The following is a 19,435-nucleotide window of genomic DNA, read 5'->3' on the forward strand; positions in this document are numbered from 1 at the left end:
GGACTAACACAAAAAACGTACGTATGCTTTACATCTGCCAAATATATAGGCTGTTTAAAAATAAAGTGCACAAAAAGATGTATATTTTTGTTTAAAGGGACCTGAGCTGTCAGAACAATAAATAATTTATTAAAAATAAAGAAAGAAAAAATTCAGAAAACTTAACAGGATTTGTTTGAACTTCAGATCTTGTTCTCTACACTACACTTGCACACACTCACAAACTCTCACACTCACAGATGCACACAGTCACAAACTTGTGTTTTGTTTTGTTTTTTGTCAAAGATGTTATAATCTTTAACAAAACGTTTGACATTATTTGACAAGCAAATGCACAAAAAAGACAAGTCTCGCGCATGGATAATAAGTAATAATAATGGCAATAATAATAATTATTATGCACCGATTACAATTTTCTAGGCCGATTTCTGGTTTTTCATTGAGTTTGACCTGCTGATACCGATTTTAACATTTTTTCATGTTTTCTAACCACTGTACAGCACACACAAATATTTATTTTCTCTCTTTTCTTTAGTAAAACATTTTACATTTTGCGTAGAACATTTTTTGAACAGTAATCGCTATAAAATAGAACTATATAAATTACTCCTAGTGTGGGAAATTCACACACATCTAAAGTGCAGTGTTATGAAAGAACCATTTCCTTCTTTTCACATCCAATATCCAACTAAAAAAATGTGTTCATTTCAAAAAGAAAATTCATTTTCTTTTCTGACATAGCCTACTCCAGTTCTTTTTGTGTGAAATTATTTTGTCCATCAAAAGTGTGCTTTCATTTTAATTGAGCGTGAGCAGTGCAGCAAAAATAGACTCTGTGCCGAAAAACCAAGCTTCACTGCTGCTCACGCGACGTTCCTGCTCGACGCTCACGCGAAGCTCCTGCTCCAGGAGTAAATGCACTCATTGATTAACATGCACACAAAAAAAAAATACACGCTGCTCACGCTTGCGGTGTGAAACGGCCGTAATTCACGAGGTTTGCTACATGTGCGTTCCGTGTGCACGTGTGATGCTGATGTTGCGGGATGTTAATCATGCGGCGCCAGAGTGCATTTGACCTGCATATGGCCGATCAAGTGATAATCGTCCAATTCCGGTCACCAGCCGATCAATAGATGCATCTCTAATAATTATAACAGAAGATAATAGATCTAGTCCATCCTAATGTTAATTATAAATACAATGTATCTAAAATATAAATACAATATAAAATAATATTAAAAAAACAAATACAATGGATTGACCACCTCCTATGGTGTGTAAGGTATTTTGCAGCTCATCCATTCCGAACATATTGTGAAGTTTCTCTGAGTCATTTAGACTAAAGATTGAAAAATTCAGTGCTGCAAATTGGAAAAAATATTCCCCTTGTAGTGGTACTTGGGACAGACAAGAAAGGGTTTTCATCTTCTGTCTATCTGATTCAAATCACAGTCTGCCAATTCAGTGGTAAGAATTTAATTGTTGTTTTTATTTATATTGTTGTCCATTTATCGAACTTCCATGCCTCTTATATAGTAATTATATATTACTATGTAGTATGTAAGTACCAATGTACTAATGCTCAGACACACTCAGTCTCTCTCGCGTGCAGACACACTCAGTCTCTCTCACACGCATACACCCAGTCCCAATTCGCCTACTTATACTACAACCTAAAAGTATGTACTCTTTTTGTGAAGAAAAAGTACATACTTTTGAGTGTGAGCAAAATAGTAGGCAAGCTTTGGGACATACTATCACGTCATCTTTAATGGACAGATCTGTTGCGTGCATCCTGTCACCATAAACTGCCCTTTCATGCGGAGACCCTCCTCATGTGTTTGCAATTTGAATATAATGATGCATTTAAAAGGTAATGGCTAAACATATCTTTACAAAAGTTCACAATGCTGCTGCAATATAATGTAGACAATGTTGAATAAATACATTTCCGTCAGGTTGGATACTGATAATTAATCACTCAAACCCCTTTATCTAAACCTCTCTACATAACCGCCGGACTCGCTCGTCCTCCATGTCTGTAGTTTTTTAACACTTTTCACTCGTGTTTGTAGCTCTAACCGAATCCTCGTCCAACACGCGATGGGTTGTGGGCAATATGTGCCGTTAGAGTGTGCATCGATCTGCACTTCGGATTCTGACCGCAAATAGTAGACCATCCGGGTATCTTCGGAACACTCATTTCAACATACTACAATTTGGGAATTCTAATTCTATTTTCGAATACTATTTAGGACGGATAGTATGCGAATTGGGACTGGGCCTCAGTCTCTTTCGCACACTGTCGCTCCCACGCAGACACACTCGTTCTCTCTCTCGCGATAACGGACACACTCGGTCTCTCTCGCGCTCGCGGAGTTCGCTTCGCTTTTGTCCAGTCTGGCGCCTCATAGATCTGCTCCGCTCCGCACTCAACTTTTTTTAATTTATACTCAAACATAAATAGTATTCGAAAATACAATTAGTACGTACCAAATAGTAGTATGTTGAAATGAGTTGACTGGCATAATAATCACGCGACACAACGAATCAATAATGAAATTCGTTGCCAACTATTTTAATAATCGATTTTGATCGATTTTATCGATTCGTTGTTGCAGCCTTAGTAGCAAAGTAAAATAAAAATACTTGAAAAATGTACTTACTGTGGAGATGTGGGGAATGTGCCAGACTTCACCAGAAGAATCAGATCTGTTGAATTCATCATTCCGTCAGTCCAGTGCAGTTCACACACACACACACACACACACACACACACACACACACACACACACACACACACACACACACACACACACACACACACACACACACACACACACACACACACACACACTCGCTCAGTCCAGTGAAGTTCTCCAACTGTTCTCCAAACAGTAAACAGCCAGCCCTCTGCGTTCAGTCGCATGCATGCTAATAGCAATATCATTTGCATTTTACGGGCTTTCGCAAATTGAAAATGGTAAACGAGTGTGTAGGGGGGGGTAATTTGAGTAATTGAGGTACACAGGAAGTTAATGAAAGTTTCCGAGTGACACGGACCAGTAAAGCGCAGCTTCAGCAGTCTGATTACTCTCTCTCTCTGAAAGCTGCCACTCCTCTGCCACACTTCTTTCTCTGACTCTGCTTTTACTTCTCATTCTTGATGTGAGACTTAAGAAATGCAGATCTTTGTACTGGGGCAAATTTATGTACTGTATGTCATGTTTTAATGTATTTATATTTAGATTGAGAGAGATTTTTGTGTGAATGTTTTCATGTGCTTATAGACAGGCTGTATTTGTATTAATTAGCTCCATCATTAAATTAAACTGTTTTCATAATGCAACTTTACGCATCTTTTTACAAGTTTCACCATGGTGATTATATGCTATACTTTGAGCTGTCAATCAGGTAACAATTTTAATTGAATTCAGTTAATTGCATATATCAATATGTGCTAAGAAATATCCCCAACACACAGACATTACCATGCATTATTGTGGTGAGCAAATGAAGCAGAGTGTCAAGTAACAAGTCATTAAACTTTAAAAAACGTCTCGGTTACTAATGTAACCCTCGTTCCCTGAAGGAGGGAACAGGAGACGTAACGTGACGACGTAATTGAGATCACTTCAGGGAGCCCTATCAACTTCGAGTGTCTACAGAACGAGCGAATGAACGTTGGCGTTCATGAAAAGCATCACGCACCCCACCCCGCAGCGCGGGTATAAACAGGAAGCGGGCGCACGCACGCACTCATTGTTTTTCACTGAGGAGCCGAGATTGTGACAGCCGTACAGCGATAGTCAGCAACCGTGGCGACGGGACGTTACGTCTCCCGTTCCCTCCTTCAGGGAACGAGGGTTACATTAGTAACCGAGACGTTCCCTTTTAGTCGCTCACGTTCGACATAACGACGACGTGAGGACGTAATTGGGATCCCATGGAAAACGCCACGGTTGCTGCCACATCCAGCACCCTACGTAAGACTCTAAGACCCCCAACTGGCTGGGGCGGAAGGTCTGCGTCCGTTATACCCCACACAGTGGAACTCTCTGGATAACAGTTGGAAAGCGTGTCTTTCTAGGGGAGAGGGATGCTGCGGAAGCCAGATCCTGCCCGAAGAGAGGCAACATTTGGAAAATACACATATGGACTGGCTGGAGGGGCAGTGCAACATATGGATTGTCACTGGGGTGGCTCCAGCCTGAGAAGGGGGAGGCTACATCACACAGTGACGGCAGAGAAACGAAGGGTCCGACCACAAGTTGAGAGTTTGGCGACAGTGTGGAATCACTTGGACCTGGCACGAGCCACGCCCATCTTGGGACTCAATCGTGGAGCCAGTGTTGGAGCGGCCTCATATCAAGCAATCCGAGTGGCGTTACTGCTGCTGCAGATGCCATATGCCCCAGGAGCCTCTGAAACAGTTTCAGTGGTGCCGCTGTTCTGCATCTGAGCGTGCTCACGCAGTTCAACACTGACTGGACACGGGCCTCACATGTCATGTTGACCGAGTCCAACTCCATACCGAGAAAAGAGATCCTCTGCCCGGGGTTGAGTTTGCTGTTTTCCCAGTTGACCCGAAGCCCTAGGTGACTGAGGTGACTGAGCAACATGTCCCTGTGTTCGCACAACTGCTCTATCGACTGGGCGAGAATAAGCCAGTCGTCGAGGTAGTTGAGAATGTGAACACCACGCTCGCACATGGGAGCAATGGCCGCCTCCGCGACTTTCGTTAAGACACAGGTCTGATAGTACGGATCAGCCGAGTCTGATAGTACGGATGAGCCAGCGAGACGGGCTGGGAAGCGCTAGCCAGGCTCCCAGACACTGCGCAAGTGGGACCAATGGCACCACAGGCATACCTGGAGTGGGGCAGTGCGGCGGAATGCAGGGACCCGACTCGGACAGCATAGCGGCCCAGAGTGGGGTCTGAGTGTGTAGTGGAACACGTACCTGCTTCCGTCAAAGGGCAGAGTGAGTGTGCGGAGGCGTCAGTGAGTCCGGGACACAGCCACTGCTGCTCGCTGGCGATGAAAGAGGGGCTTGAGGGTGACAAGGCATAGCGTCGTCGGCCGCCAAGCCCAAAGGTTTCAGAAATTGCTCTTTTGTTGAAATTGTGGGTACCACTGGCCTGTGGAACAGAAAGAAAAGGAAGCAAAAGGTTCTCCGCCCGACCCTCCACCAGGGGAAGGAGCAGCGCGTTCACCATCTCCTGAAGAGCAACTTGATCCACCTCTGGGTCGCCCATCTCAGGGTCGTTTGCACCTCCGCTTGACTCCTGGTTTGGCAGCGGCCTGGACGAGTGTGGTCGACTTCCTACGGCCTGCTCCATGCTGAGGCCTGGATGGTGGCTGCTGCTGCTGAGGCTTCGCGGGAGCGGAGGACGCCGCAGGAGGTCAACCTCGGCGACGAGCGGACGGAGGGTCTGCGGACTGGTGGGAGCAGCAGCGGTCCGCCGGGGCAGGATGTGTCGGATGGCTTCTGTCTGTTTCTGGGCAGCCGAGAACTGTTGGGCGAAGCTCTCGACCGTGTCGCCGAATAACCCAACCTGGGAGAGAGGGGCATTCAGGAACCGATATTTATCGGTGTCACTCATGCCTGCCAGGTTGAGCCAAAGGTGGCGCTCCTGGACCACAAAGGTGGACATCGCCTGACCGTCTGAACGTGTGGTTTCTTTCGTCGCTTGGAGAGCGAGTTCAGTTGCCACACGGAGCTCCCAGAGGAGCTCGTTCATGTCCATGAGCACTTGGGCCTGGTGGACCTGCAGAAGCGGCATGGCATGGAAGGCGGAAGCAGCCTTTAAGCCATCATTTCATCTTACGAACACACTTCGTCGACGTTACGTCGAACGGGAGCGACTGAAAGGGAACTATTTCATTCTGTTATTATACCATGCATTTCCTATTATGGAATTTTAGTTTGTGTTTATTATGATTTTCTTTTGTTATTAATCACACTAAATGGTTCAAATTTGCAGCCTTCGTTATAACAGCATTTTTACATGTTATTAATAGTGTTTTGTTCTTTCTAGGATTGTCAGCATAACACAGAAGGAGATCGCTGTGAGCGATGTGCTGCAGGGTTTTATGGGGAAGTGAGGGGCTTTCCTGATGACTGCAAACCCTGTGCCTGTCCACTGCTCAACCCAGAGAACAAGTATGAGACGCACACCCACACGCACCCACACACTCACTCACTCTCACACACACACACACACACACACACACACACACACACTCACGCACACACAGACACACACTCACACACACGCACACTCACACAAACAGACTTTATCTGTGATAAGTCTGCATGCAGCAACTGTCCCATTCTGTCTCTCAGCTTCAGTCCCGCCTGTGAGAGGGAGGGTTATAATGGCTACCGCTGCACCGCCTGTGCCGACGGCTACGAGGGGAAACACTGTGAAAGGTGAAGACAATTCTCCAAAGGCTGTAAAACAACTCGTTACTTACATAGCTGAATCTGTCCAAAATGTGTTAAAACAAATATGCATGCATTTCCCACGGCCTTCTGCATTGTTTAAAGTGAGGAGAATCAAAAATAAAAGCAGTAATTTACATTATTTAAAAAAAGAAAGTTTAATAGCATTCGGGTGTCCTCAGGTGTGCTCCTGGCTTCCACGGTGACCCGAGTGTGTTGGGCGGCCGCTGCGAGGAGTGTAAGTGCGATGCATATGGTGCATTTCCCTCAGTGTGTGACCCGCGCTCCGGACAGTGCAGGTGCCGTCCCGGTGCCAGCGGACTGAAGTGTGACCGGTGCATGGAGAGGCATGTGTGTGTCCCTGAGGGCATCGTGTGTACGTATCACCCCTGCACTAACACACAGTTTCCAGACTCTCTCTGACCCTGAGCTTTTTTTGCTACCGTACCTTTAAGACTTCCATATGTGAATGAATATTATTGGCCAAGATAAGTTGATCTGGTTTATTCCCTCCATGTCTTTGTTTCTTCTACCATAAACACTAATAACAGAGGAGAGATGCAGCCAAAACAAACAACATTTTAATTAGACATGCTCCGATTTCCCCTCACAAAATGACTGTTTACTTTTCCTGTAATTGTTGGCTGAGCTTGGAGAGATCAGATTGTGTTGCTGTGATGTGTGCCGTAGCACCTGCTCCTCACCACTGTGTTTCAAATGTCTTTCAGCGATCATGTTTTTTATGATCCTTTTGTGTTGGTTGACTGGACAGATTGAGTAATTATGCATGTGTTTCTCTGGGTATGAGTTATGCGTAATTTGTGTTGCATAATCCAACATCAAACATATATCAGGGTTTTTTTTCTGTTAATACAGATTTCAGTGTTTTCCTTCCTGAGAAAAAATTACCCTCTAGACAGCTGGAAATAATTGTCATTTTACTATTGTTTTGTAAGATATTATTATTATTATTAAATACTTTTTTGTTGATTTATTTATTTATTTTACAATATAAAAGTATTGTTGGAATAGTAATATATTTGTATTGATCTATTTATATAATTTAAATTGAAATCAGTATACTTTAAATTATAAAAATGTAAAAGTTATTAATAGTAGTAATAATAATAATTATTATTATTATTAAATAAAAATTGTATATAATTATTTATTTTACAGTACAATAGTATTGTTGCAATAATAATGTATGTCTTTCTTGGTCTATTTTATATTTGCAATTTAAATTTATAATATATTACATTTTAAATAATAATTATATAATATAAATATTATGATGATTTTATTGATCTCTGTGTGTCACATGAATTACTGTATCGGGTGTGTTTGCAGCAGCTAAATCACTTTAAAGTGGATATAACTATAATTAAATTATTCTTAATTTAACGTTTAAAGGGATGTGTAATAAACTGATTTTATCAGGTAACATAAAAACATGTTTGGGAATTGGGACCCTGAGGAACATGTAAAAATAATGTTTTAATAGAGAGGCACCATCCTGCTGTAAGGATTCGTAATTCAGATTTTACTTTCATGAACTCTTTAGTGCAGCGTTTTTTCTTTTCAGGTCTTTTCGCACCTTTACTCACTTTGCGTTTTGCGTGAAAAGACTTCCTTGCAAGAAATCTTAATAGCTCCATTTTTTCCAGAGGTTAAATTGAGCAGCACTTTCTGTCCGCAGCGAGAGCCACACGCCTGTTGGTGTCTTTCTTTCCTCACACTATCGCTTGTGGCGTGTCAGACACTCATAATAGGCGGCCAGGAGCTGTTTCACACTCTGTGTTAAATTTCACACTTGAGAAGTCCTTCTCCCTGGAGTTTCCACCGTGTTCACGTTTAATCGAGAGAGAGAGAAATAAAGAGAGAGGTGCTCGGGGACTCGGCAGGTGAATGGAGAATATGCAGGGATATTGGATGAGTGCAAGTGATGTTGTGATAGCACAGGATGGAAGACAAAAGAGGCCAATAACATTCAACAGCATTCTTGCCCCAGGACCTGTCCATCCTTGGCAGTTAACATGGTTGTCCTTTTAGACAGCGTGTGCCCTCTCTCTCTCACACACACACAGACACACACACACACACACACACACACACACACACACACGCACGCACACACACACACACACACACACACACACACACACACACACACACACACACACACACACACACACACACACACACACACACACACACAAAATCATGTTTACTCAGCTATCTAAATGGGGACATTCCATAGACGTAATGGTTTTTATACTGTACAAACTCTATATTCTCTCCCCTTACACTAACCCTCCTCTAAACCTACCCATCACACACACACTAACCCTACCCTATTTATTTTCACAGACAGGGTGGATAGTAATGCTCTGCTCAAATATTACTCCAGTATATGTATTTGTACTACTTTTTAATTTTCACTTACAAATTGTACTACTAGTTTAGCTCAAGTGTGTAATTTCTATATGACTAATGTCAAAAAATGAAACTGCAAATACTCACTCAGCTAATGGAGGGAGTTTAGGGCAGGACTGTCTGATTAAGTGATTGATCTCATTTGATCTCAATTTATTTATTGTTGCTCCTGTGTATTCGCTATTTTTGGATTAAAGAGTCCCTATTATGGATTTTTGAAAATTTTCTTTCATGTAGTGTGTAACATAGCTCTAAGTGAATGAAAACATCCTGCAAAGTTTCAAACTTTTTCTGAAAGTGAACCGTATATAAAGTTATTGTCTTTCAAAAGTAAGAGTCGACTCTGAGTCAATGAAATTAATTGTTTTTCAAACGAATCCTAAGCCATTTCGTTGTGACGTCAAGCCGAAACATTAGCATATTGCCCGCCCACTTATTGCGCGCGCATACACCAGGGAAAACTTGAACCTCAAACCGGCAGCTGATTCCTGTAGATACTGGATAGCATCATGTCTAGAAGATGCTGTGCTCTACAAAGGTAAAGCCATTTTTTTTCACTGCCCAAGGACGAGCATGTGAAGAATCAGTGGTTAAAATTCATCTTTACCCACGATACCACAGCAGTATAATCCTAAAACTTTGCTATGTTCCCTTTATTTTACTTACGACTGCTTCTCAAATCTTTCAAGTTCAATGCAGGATTCGCAAAATGCTTGCTCTTGAAAGATGGCGTGAGTTTTGAGTTTTGAGAACTAAAATACTTAGTTTTGAGTTTTATATTGTGTTGGTCTCCTGTTAACTGGTTAACTCGCATTATAACTGTCTAACTGAAATACTTCTGCTGATCAGTTGTGGTGTGGGCCACTATTACCTAAAACTGTGTCTATTAATGCAGATTGTCTGTTGTTCTCACTACTTTGAGTAAAGATTAAGCATGGAGCAAGATTTGTTTTATGAACGTTTATGTTACATCAGTCATTCACGCTAGAGCTCGGCTAATGTATGCACTGTTATTGATACAGTTTCCACATGTTCACCGCAATAAATTAGCAAAATACTCGGTAAATAAATAAGTACAAGTAAAATAGTCGGTTTGTTGATGGACATGCACTTGTTAATGCTGATGATGAGGAATTACAGTTGTAATATCTCATGATGTTCCTCAAACTGAGTAGTGTATCACTGAGAAACGTCCTGCTCGAGTCGTCCTTGCGATGGAGGTTCGGGTTGAATAACTAGTTCTTCCAATGTTTGATCATCGGACTCACGCTCGGATTCTCAAGAATGAGAATACATACATTTATGCAGTTAGCCTTTATTGGCTTTTTTGAAAAAACTGTGTCCCTCACTGACATTGTACAAGCTGTGCCACTTACAGACTAAGCTCATTACAGCCACTTTGTAACACAGTGCTTTTGAATGAACAGTTTTTTGTTTTTTTAATGAATAAAAAATCGATTACATAGTTAATGTAATCGATGCTTGATGGGTATTTAAACATGACTGCAAGTGTAGGACACATGGTATGTACACATGGTGTTCATACCAGGGGATTTGATGAGGTAATTGTATATGTCTGGAGCCTGGGCCATGCTTTTGGGTTGTTCTCCCAGGACTCAGCTGGATGCCGATAGGGACAAGATTGTAATGCTAAACCTACAAGCGACAGCTTTCTGTGGTACCTGGTCAATGCAGGCGCTAGGAGACTTTCTATATATTGATAAGACATTCTGTAATAGAAGAAGAAGATCTGTATTCATATAGCTGCTAGCGCCTTTCACAGACATGTAACGTTAGCTAGTCACAAATCGCTTTATATGAGTGTTTCATTACATTCACTTCTCACAACCGACATACATTCGCATACACAGATATCATTCATCATTAATACAAAGTAGTCCGTTAGTATCCATAACTAACATAATCCAAAGAAAAACTTATGTGAATAGATATCTTTTTGATTTGCCTCGGGCATTGCCTTCGGTATGTTTAACCCTTCAAACATGGCGGCGACTTGTTGCTATGCAGGTCACATGATTTGTGACGTAACGCCGACCAAGAGAATTGATATGGTAAAATCGACGTCATTGTCCGTTACTGTGTATAGTTTACGGTGTAGGAAGCCTCAGCACACGCACAGCTGACGTTGTTATGGCAATGGGTGTTTTTGTTTTCGACACGCGCGCTGTACGCGGTAAACCAATCAGAACAGACAGAGCAGTCTGGCCAATCAGAGCAGAGTAGCTCGTGGAAAGGAGGGATTTAGAGAGATTGATTGATAGAGGGACACTTTAAAATTACTCCTTGCTGAAGTTCTTAGCGATGCACCTTATTTATACACAGTCACCCGTAACAGAACATGGTGTCAAAATAATAATGATGGACTCACCAGTGTGGTGCCTCCTCCTCCTCCTCCTCCTAGAACACCGGAATTTGCTGGAGTATTTGGGCTGGATGCTCCGGCATGGAGACCTTCCCCTCACAGCATGCGAGCCCGATCTTGTCCCAGAACCATTAACTGTTAAGGGATTTACAGTTAAAGACCCAAGGACCAGATATAATTAAGACCAGTAGTTAAAAGTACAGTTTAAGACAAGAGTCAGAATTGACCCTTCGCAGGGAGCTTGATTGACAGGTGATCTGACCAATCATACTTCGCCATCCGCCATTTTGTCCGACAAAGCAGTCAGGTGAGTTAGTAGATTAACATGGGAGGATTTGAACTTGAAAAACTGAATATACTGACACCTTTCCGCCAGGGGCGGCGCCAGATAATTTTTAACGCAGGTGCTGAGGGGGTGCTAGATCATTGACAGGGGGAGCTGTGCAATTATATATATATATTAGGCTCCACACACGCACAATTATTTAAATGAGCAAAATTTATGATGAGATGTGCTCCAGTGTGATTATCTCGGCAGTTTAGGACATCCCACAAGATTTGCGTCAATACAGAAAACATTTAATCACTGGATAGGTTTTATCGTTTAGTGAAATGTGGTTTATGTCAGCTGAATGGGCGGAACGCTTTTTAGAGAAGGTAGGGCAACGTGTTTTTTTTAGCACAATTCACACACCGCGGTAATTCAGGAGAAAAAAATCTCCAAATGCTCCACGTGAAACTGCGGTCTTCCGACCTTTTACTATCGTGTCAATTGATTTTGATTAATATGCGCGAGGGAGAGAGAGAGCAACACAGGCCTTGTGTTGTTTGAAGAGTGCGCGCGCGCGGCCGGTGCGTTCTCTCTCTCTCTCTCTCTCTCTCTCTCTCTCTCTCTGTCTCTCTCTCTCTCTCTCTCTCTCTCTCTCTGTCTCTCTCTCTCTCTCTCTCTCTCTCTCTCTCTCTCTCTCTCTCTCTCTCTCTCTCTCTCTCTCTCTGCTCGTTTGCGCCCTGTCAAGAGAAGCAGTCATTCTATTCTTCATCACTCACCGATCAGAAAAGGCTTTGCGGGACAAAAATTAGCTTTGGCAACCGCAAAAAAAAATTCAATGCAGGAAAACCCGTTATTATGTCGAAATAAGGATATATTATATTGAAATAACGACTTGATATCTCGAAATAACAAGATAAGTTTTCTTTTTTCTTCACCATGCTGCTTCCATAGAATACAGCCTGAATATAATTGATTCAAGACATTATGTTTGGGGGTGCTATCGGGGTGCTTTGGTCTTTCTTGGGGGTGCTGAACAACCTGCTAGCCCCTCGATCCTAGCGCCGCCCATGCTTTCCGCGGTTAAAACAACATTCCTTTTTTCAAACATTTTCATTCATGTTTATTTGATGCTATAAGTGAACTAGAAGGAAGAGATTATCGGTTCACGAGCAGCTTTAACTGAGGCGCTACAGCGATCTGTCACGACACATTAAAGAGCCACAAAACGGTATTTATTGTTTAAATTTCTTTTTAAAAATGACCAAATTTGAAAGGTGAGACTTTGTTTAATATGTTTAATATCAAAAGTAACCGAAAAGTAACCTGGTCTGTCCTGTCTGTCAGCGTATTGTCAGTCTCCTCTCTGATCCGCAATGTATTTTTCACTGCGTGAGAACATGGTGTGTGCGTGAGAGCGGCATAGCTTGTCAGACATAGCGACAGTAACTAAGGGGGGCGGGTCTTTGCGAAGGGTCAATTATAATAAATTGAAGAAAGATTTTACTGAAGATAGTTTTCAGTTTCATTAGGCAGATGTCAGCTTCAAGACTCATGTCTTGTTTTTGAATGTGTCTCAGTACATCTCAGAGCCAGGAGCGGACCTGTGCCTGGTAGATCTGTAGTCTGCAGACCCAAGTTCCCTCCCAGGCCCCTACCCTCGAATCTTCACCGTCTTCGCTGGTCCCATCCAGAAATTTCCTCCCTCCGGCATCCACCACCTCAGTGTAAGGCTGAATCCCCGCTCACCTCGGGCCCCCAGGCCCATGTCTCCACCCAGGCCCGTCGGCCTCTCTGGGCTGTTGCTCTATCAGTTGGCACCCGGGTTCTAGCCAGCCCTTCAGCCGAAGCTCCACTATGGTGTCTCCAACAACCCCTCCTCTTCCCTGCCCATCACCAGCTCCACGTCCTCCTCCAAAGCCCCCTCCCTCATTCCTCAAGTGTACTCGTTATGGCTCAATGACACTGCTTCCAGAAGGGGGAGCTACTGTAACAGTTTCATTCTGTTTTAGTTTTGTTTGCTCTGGTTCCTCTTGCCTTTGTTCCTGATCATTGATTAATTAACCCTACACCTTATTCAGTTCCTGTTAAGTTTAAAACTACTCTTTTTTTTAATTCTTTGTCATGCACCTTATTTATATACAGCCATTTTTGTATTATCTGTTTTTATTTTAATTTAAGTTTTAGTCATTTTGTCATTTTTATTAGTTATTGTTTTGTTTTGTTTTAAATGTAATGTCTATATAGTTTGTATTCATTTTGTTTTAGTTTAGGTTATTTTAGTAAATCAAGGTAAACTAATTGAAAATGAGAAATGTTGCTTTGGCAACTAGCTGAAATAAGATTATTGGGTCAAAGGAAGGAGTTTTTCACGAGTCAGATATCATTATTATTAATTTAGTTTGGAAGTAATGCGGAACAGCATGATTGTAGTAGTATAGTAAAGGTAAGCCTTTCTCAAGATGAAAATACTCTGATAAGTAACTGTACCTGAATGAAGTATTTACAGTCAGTGAGTTAAAATACTTTGTTACTGTCCACTAATGTTCCCATATTGATGCAGCACAAATGGACCATTGAACCTTGACCCTTGATCATGCATATGATTATCTGAGGGGCTTTTAGGTGTGAACTTGTATGTTGGCTTCTAATGGATATAGCATGCAGTGTGAACAGTTTGTAGTGTGAACTCTGCCTGTGGGAGTCTATGTGCATGTGATACTGTTGGAGTCTGATGTGTTGTCATGTGTTGATCTTAGTCTCTGTGTTTCAGCATGTGATGATGACTGCACAGGGCTCTTGATTCGTGACATGGAGCGTCTGCTGCGTTTGATTGGCAGTGTCAATCTCACTCTGCCCCTCCCCCTGCCATATAAAGTGCTCTATCGATTCGAGAACATGACAGAGGACCTGAAGGTGAGCATGTTGGGCTGCATAAGGGCTCAAAAAGACAAACCCATCCTGAGAATTCAACAGTCACAATGATTTTTACTGTTACTAATATATGGATGCATTATTGCATTTAAAAAGATACTACCTATGTCTACCACAGATTCATAAACTCAATTGCAAACAGGAAATATGCTGACTAGTGCTAATTAGCATCTATATTTGAGCTGTTTACAAATGATGATAAAATGTTTTGCTTGTATGGCTCTTCTGGAATTATTCATCAAATTTCATAATTCAGTGATGTCAAATGAAGCCTCTTGGCCAGAAACTTCATGGACATCACTCCTGTGTCATCCTGGTTTCCATGGTGACATGACTCCACCTGTCAGTCATATGCTCATGATAATAATTTATCATTCTCCTGTCTTTGCAGCACATGCTTTCCCCACAGAGAGCGCCAGAGAGACTGCTGCAGCTGGCCGACAGTAACCTGGGTAGTCTGGTCACCGAAATGGACGAACTGCTCAGCCGGGTGAGTTACAAACACACGTTGAACTTCAGGGCCTGTATGCTTTCCTGATTTATTCAGTGCTTTCAGTAAGGAGTGTGGAGTCTGCAACAGAGACACTGGTTCACAAAAACTTGTTCAGTAACCATTTACAAATATATGTGTGCAAAAATTCACACATTTCTTGTTTAAATTCAGCATAAAATGTTGTAATAACTGAAAGCACATGCATGCAAACATCTCCTGCTGGCCTTAGTTGAGTCTAATGCATTTGTTGTTGTTTTTTATAGACATTGATATTTTTAGTTAAAGATTTTTTATGTTAAAATACATTATATGTAAGGTACAGTAGGCAGTTGAAAGCATAAGATCCCTCCCTCCCTTCAGAGCATCTCTAAAACCAGGCTTTTTTTCACACCAAAGACACATGAACGCACACAGCCAGAGCAGAGTCTGGAAATCTTCACAGGAGACGGTGTTAAATTGCCTCATGTTTGAGTTTGAGGCGTGGCTACTGTATCAGATGAGAGTTTGGGGCATGGCTAATGTAGCAGACTGAGAGATTGGCGCGTGACTACCGTAGCAGACCGAGAGATTAGGGCTTGGCTACTGTAGCAGACTGAGAGATTGGGGCGTGGCTACTGGAGGAGGCCAAGAGTTTGGGGGATGGCTACTTAAGCAGACTGAGAGATTGGGGCGTGGCTTCTGTAGGAGGCCTAGAGTTTGAGGTGTGGCTGCTGTAGCAGAATGAGAGTTTGGGGCATGGCTACTGTAGCGGAATGAGAGTTTGAGGCGTGGCTACTGAAGCAGAATGAGAGTTTGAGGCGTCACTATTTTAACGGAATGAGAGATTGAGGCATGGCTACTATAGCAGACTGAGAGATTGGGGCGTGGCTTTTGTAGGAGGCCAAGAGTTTGAGTCGTGGCTGTTGTAGCAGAATGAGAGTTTGGGGTGTGGCTACTGTAGCAGACTGAGAGTTTGGGGCGTGGGTACTGTAGCAGAATGAGAGTTTGGGGCGTGGCTACTAAAGGAGGCCAAGAGTTTGAGGCATGACTGCTGTTGCAGACTGAGAGTTGGGGGTGTGGCTACTGTAGCAGACTGAGAGTTTGGGGCGTGGCTAATGTAGCAGACCGAGAGTTTGGGGCGTGGCTACTGTAGCAGGCTGAGAGATTGGTGTGTGGCTCCTGGAGGAGGCCAAGAGTTTGGGGCGTGGCTACTGTTGCAGACTGAGGGATTGGGGCGTGGCTTCTGTAGGAGGCCTAGAGTTTGAGGTGTGGCTACTGTAGCAGACTGAGAGTTTGGGGCGTGGCTACTAAAGGAGGCCAAGAGTTTGAGGCATGACTACTGTTGCAGACTGAGAGTTGGGGGTGTGGCTACTGTAGCAGACTGAGAGTTTGGGGCGTGGCTAATGTAGCAGACTGAGAGTTTGGGGCGTGGCTACTGTAGCAGACTGAGAGATTGGGGTGTGGCTCCTGGAGGACACCAAGAGTTTGGGGCGTGGCTACTGTTGCAGACTGAGGGATTGGGGCGTGGCTTCTGTAGGAGGCCTAGAGTTTGAGGTGTGGCTTAGGAGGCCTAGAGTTTGAGGTGTGGCTACTGTAGCAGACTGAGAGATTGGGGTGTGGCTACTGGAGGAGGCCAAGAGTTTGGGGCGTGGCTACTGTAGCAGACTGAGAGTTTGGGGCGTGGCTAATGTAGCAGACCGAGAGTTTGGGGCGTGGCTACTGTAGCAGACTGAGAGATTGGGGTGTGGCTACTGGAGGAGGCCAAGACTTTGGGGCGTGGCTACTGTTGAAGACTGAGGGATTGGGGCGTGGCTTCTGTAGGAGGCCTAGAGTTTGAGGTGTGGCTGCTGTAGCAGAATGAGAGTTTGGGGCGTGGCTACTGTAGCGGAATGAGAGTTTGAGGCGTGGCTACTGTAGCAGAATGAGAGTTTGAGGCGTGGCTATTGTACTGGAATGAGAGTGTGAGGTGTCGCTACTGTAGCAGACTGAGAGATTGGGGCGAGGCTTTTGTAGGAGGCCAAGAGTTTGAGGTGTGGCTGTTGTAGCAGAATGAGAGTTTGGGGTGTGGCTACTCTAGCAGACTGGGAGTTTGGGGCGTGGCTACTAAAGGAGGCCAAGAGTATGAGGTGTGGCTGTTGTAGCAGAATGAGAGTTTGGGGCGTGGCTACTGTAGCGGAATGAGAGTTTGAGGCGTGGCTACTGTAGCAGAATGAGAGTTTGGGGCATGGCTATTGTAGCGGAATGAGAGTTTGGGGCGTGGGTACTGTAGCAGAATGAGAGTTTGGGGCGTGTCTACTAAAGGGGGCCAAGAGTTCGAGGCATGACTACTGTAGCAGACTGAGAGTTGGGGCGTGGCTTCTGTAGGAGGCCAAGAGTATGAGGTGTGGCTGTTGTAGCAGAATGAGAGTTTGAGGCGTGGCTACTGTAGCGGAATGAGAGTTTGAGGCGTGGCTACTGTAGCGGAATGAGAGTTTGGGGCGTTGCTACTGTAGCGGAATGAGAGTTTGGGGCGTGGCTACTAAAGGAGGCCAAAAGTTTGAGGCATGACTACTATATCATACTGAGATTTTGGGGTGTGGCTACTGTAGCAGACAGAGAGTTTGGGGCATGGCTAATAAAGGAGGCCAAGAGTTTGAGGTGTGGCTACTGTAGCAGACGGGGAGTTGGGGATGTGACTACTGCAGCAGAACAAGAGTTTGGGGCGCAGCTACTAGTGATGCACCGATTATGATTTTTCATGGGCGATTCTGATACCGATTTTTTTTTTTACAAGCAAACTGTCCGATTCCGATACCGATTTCCGGTTTTATTTTCTTTAAGCAACAAACAAGAAAGAATGGAAGATAAACAATAAACAAGATGTTTATTTGGTATTTAACAGACCAAACTGGCTTTGGGCTATTGAAAAAATATCAATAATTGTAATCATCTGGAATTAACGGCAGTAACTGCGCATTAAGCACATTCGATATAGGTGCTGACATTTAGCATCAGCATTTAGCTTTTGTTTTTAATTTCGGTTAGACTTGAAAGTACATAAAACTAGCCTTAAATTCAAACATTAACTGTAACCATGTGAAATGCAGCAACTGCATAGTTCTGCAACCCAAACAACACAATCAACACACATTCATTCAACAATCCAAACAAAGATGTTAGGCTACTTAATCAGCATTCATTCAGCATTTGTTTTTGTCTTTAATTTCATTGTAAAGAAAAAGGGTCTTTACCAGTGAAACTAAATAAAACCGAAATAAATAAATTATTCCAAAATGTTAAAGGTGGGGTATGTGATTCTCTTTTTTGTCCATTTTTTCAAAATAACTTGAAATCCTATTCCTAACCCACTTACAGCCACTGAGTTAGAAGCACTGAAATGAAAATTAAGCAATTTAATCATCTGTGGAACAGGCAGGACTCGAAAAACTCCAGCAAATCATTTCCAAGACCACCGAGAATCTTCGTCAATCAAACGGTTGCACCACACCCCCCTCCCCCCAGTGCGCGTGACCCCCTTCGTGCGCACACTTAAAATTCGGGACGCAAGCGCATCTCGTCAGTAAAGCCGGTTCCATGATTAGTAGTAAATCATCATTAAAATCTCTCGCGCATCTGAATTTTCGCTCATGCATGATTGCGATTCCATGTACTTCAAATGGTTGGAGCTATAGCCAGTGTTGGAGGAAAGAAGGTAGGACCATTTGAATTGTGTATTTTCAAAATCTGCCGGTCGTTTTCCAAATCACATACCCCACCTTTAAATCAAATAATGTGTAGTGCAACGAGTAAAACAAAGATGCCACAGCAGGTGCTTTTTAAATGAAATTAACTCAATTTGTAATTTTAAGGTAAAATAAAAATGTTCATCTTATACATAATGTCTCGGTTACGAATGTAACCCTCGTTCCCTGAGTAGGGAACAGAGGTGTTATGTCTGATGACGATGAATGGGGGTTTTGCTTAGAAGCCTATCACCTTCGAGTGTTAAAAAACGAGCCAATGTCAAAGACATGCCATGGGTCTGCGGAATTTGCATAGCGTAGCTCCGCCCCACCTCGTGGGTATATAAGGAAGGACGCTGGAAACATGCAGATATGTTTTCCTGCTGAGGAGCCAAGACTGAACTCGGCGTTCCAGCGGAACAGCAGAAGTGGAAGACGTAACGTCTCCGTTCCCTACTCAGGGAATGAGGGTTACATACGTAACCGAGATGTTCCCTTTCATTGTCACTCCTAGTTACGTCAGATGACAACGAATGGGGATACCAGTATAATCACGCCACTTCTCGGCTGTCTTCCAGTGCCCTGCGTAAGTGTGAGCTCCCTGTCGTGAGACTGGCACGGACGAAGGACTCCAACTTAACACAGGAATACCAAGGTACACTGGGGAGCATATCTCAGTGGAAATATGCAAACCATGCCCACTCGAAGGTAGGTCTTAGGAATACACGTATGGCCTGAGAGTGGGTAACATACAGAGAACACTGGAGTGT

The 19,435-nt window shown here is 43.4% G+C and overlaps 1 protein-coding gene across 14 annotated transcripts in view; it reads left to right on the plus strand.

Moving 5' to 3' along the window:
- The window catches only part of lama2 (laminin, alpha 2), a 419,939-nt gene that overhangs the window by 311,178 nt on the left and 89,326 nt on the right, over positions 1–19,435 (plus strand). For 10 of the 14 annotated variants that reach the window (XM_077221106.1, XM_077221108.1, XM_077221107.1 and 7 more), the window contains 5 exons: positions 6,044–6,168; positions 6,352–6,438; positions 6,633–6,826; positions 14,311–14,453; positions 14,863–14,961. In XM_077221106.1, the coding sequence (XP_077077221.1) occupies positions 6,044–6,168; positions 6,352–6,438; positions 6,633–6,826; positions 14,311–14,453; positions 14,863–14,961 (648 nt within the window). The remainder of the gene's footprint in view (positions 1–6,043; positions 6,169–6,351; positions 6,439–6,632; positions 6,827–14,310; positions 14,454–14,862; positions 14,962–19,435) is intronic. The other 4 variants (XM_077221110.1, XM_077221111.1, XM_077221112.1 and 1 more) reach the window with 1 other exon arrangement.

This window comes from Siphateles boraxobius, unplaced genomic scaffold (assembly GCF_051911475.1).
Source record: "Siphateles boraxobius isolate OS27281-9 unplaced genomic scaffold, OSU_SipBor_1 8, whole genome shotgun sequence".
NCBI lineage: Eukaryota > Metazoa > Chordata > Actinopteri > Cypriniformes > Leuciscidae > Siphateles > Siphateles boraxobius.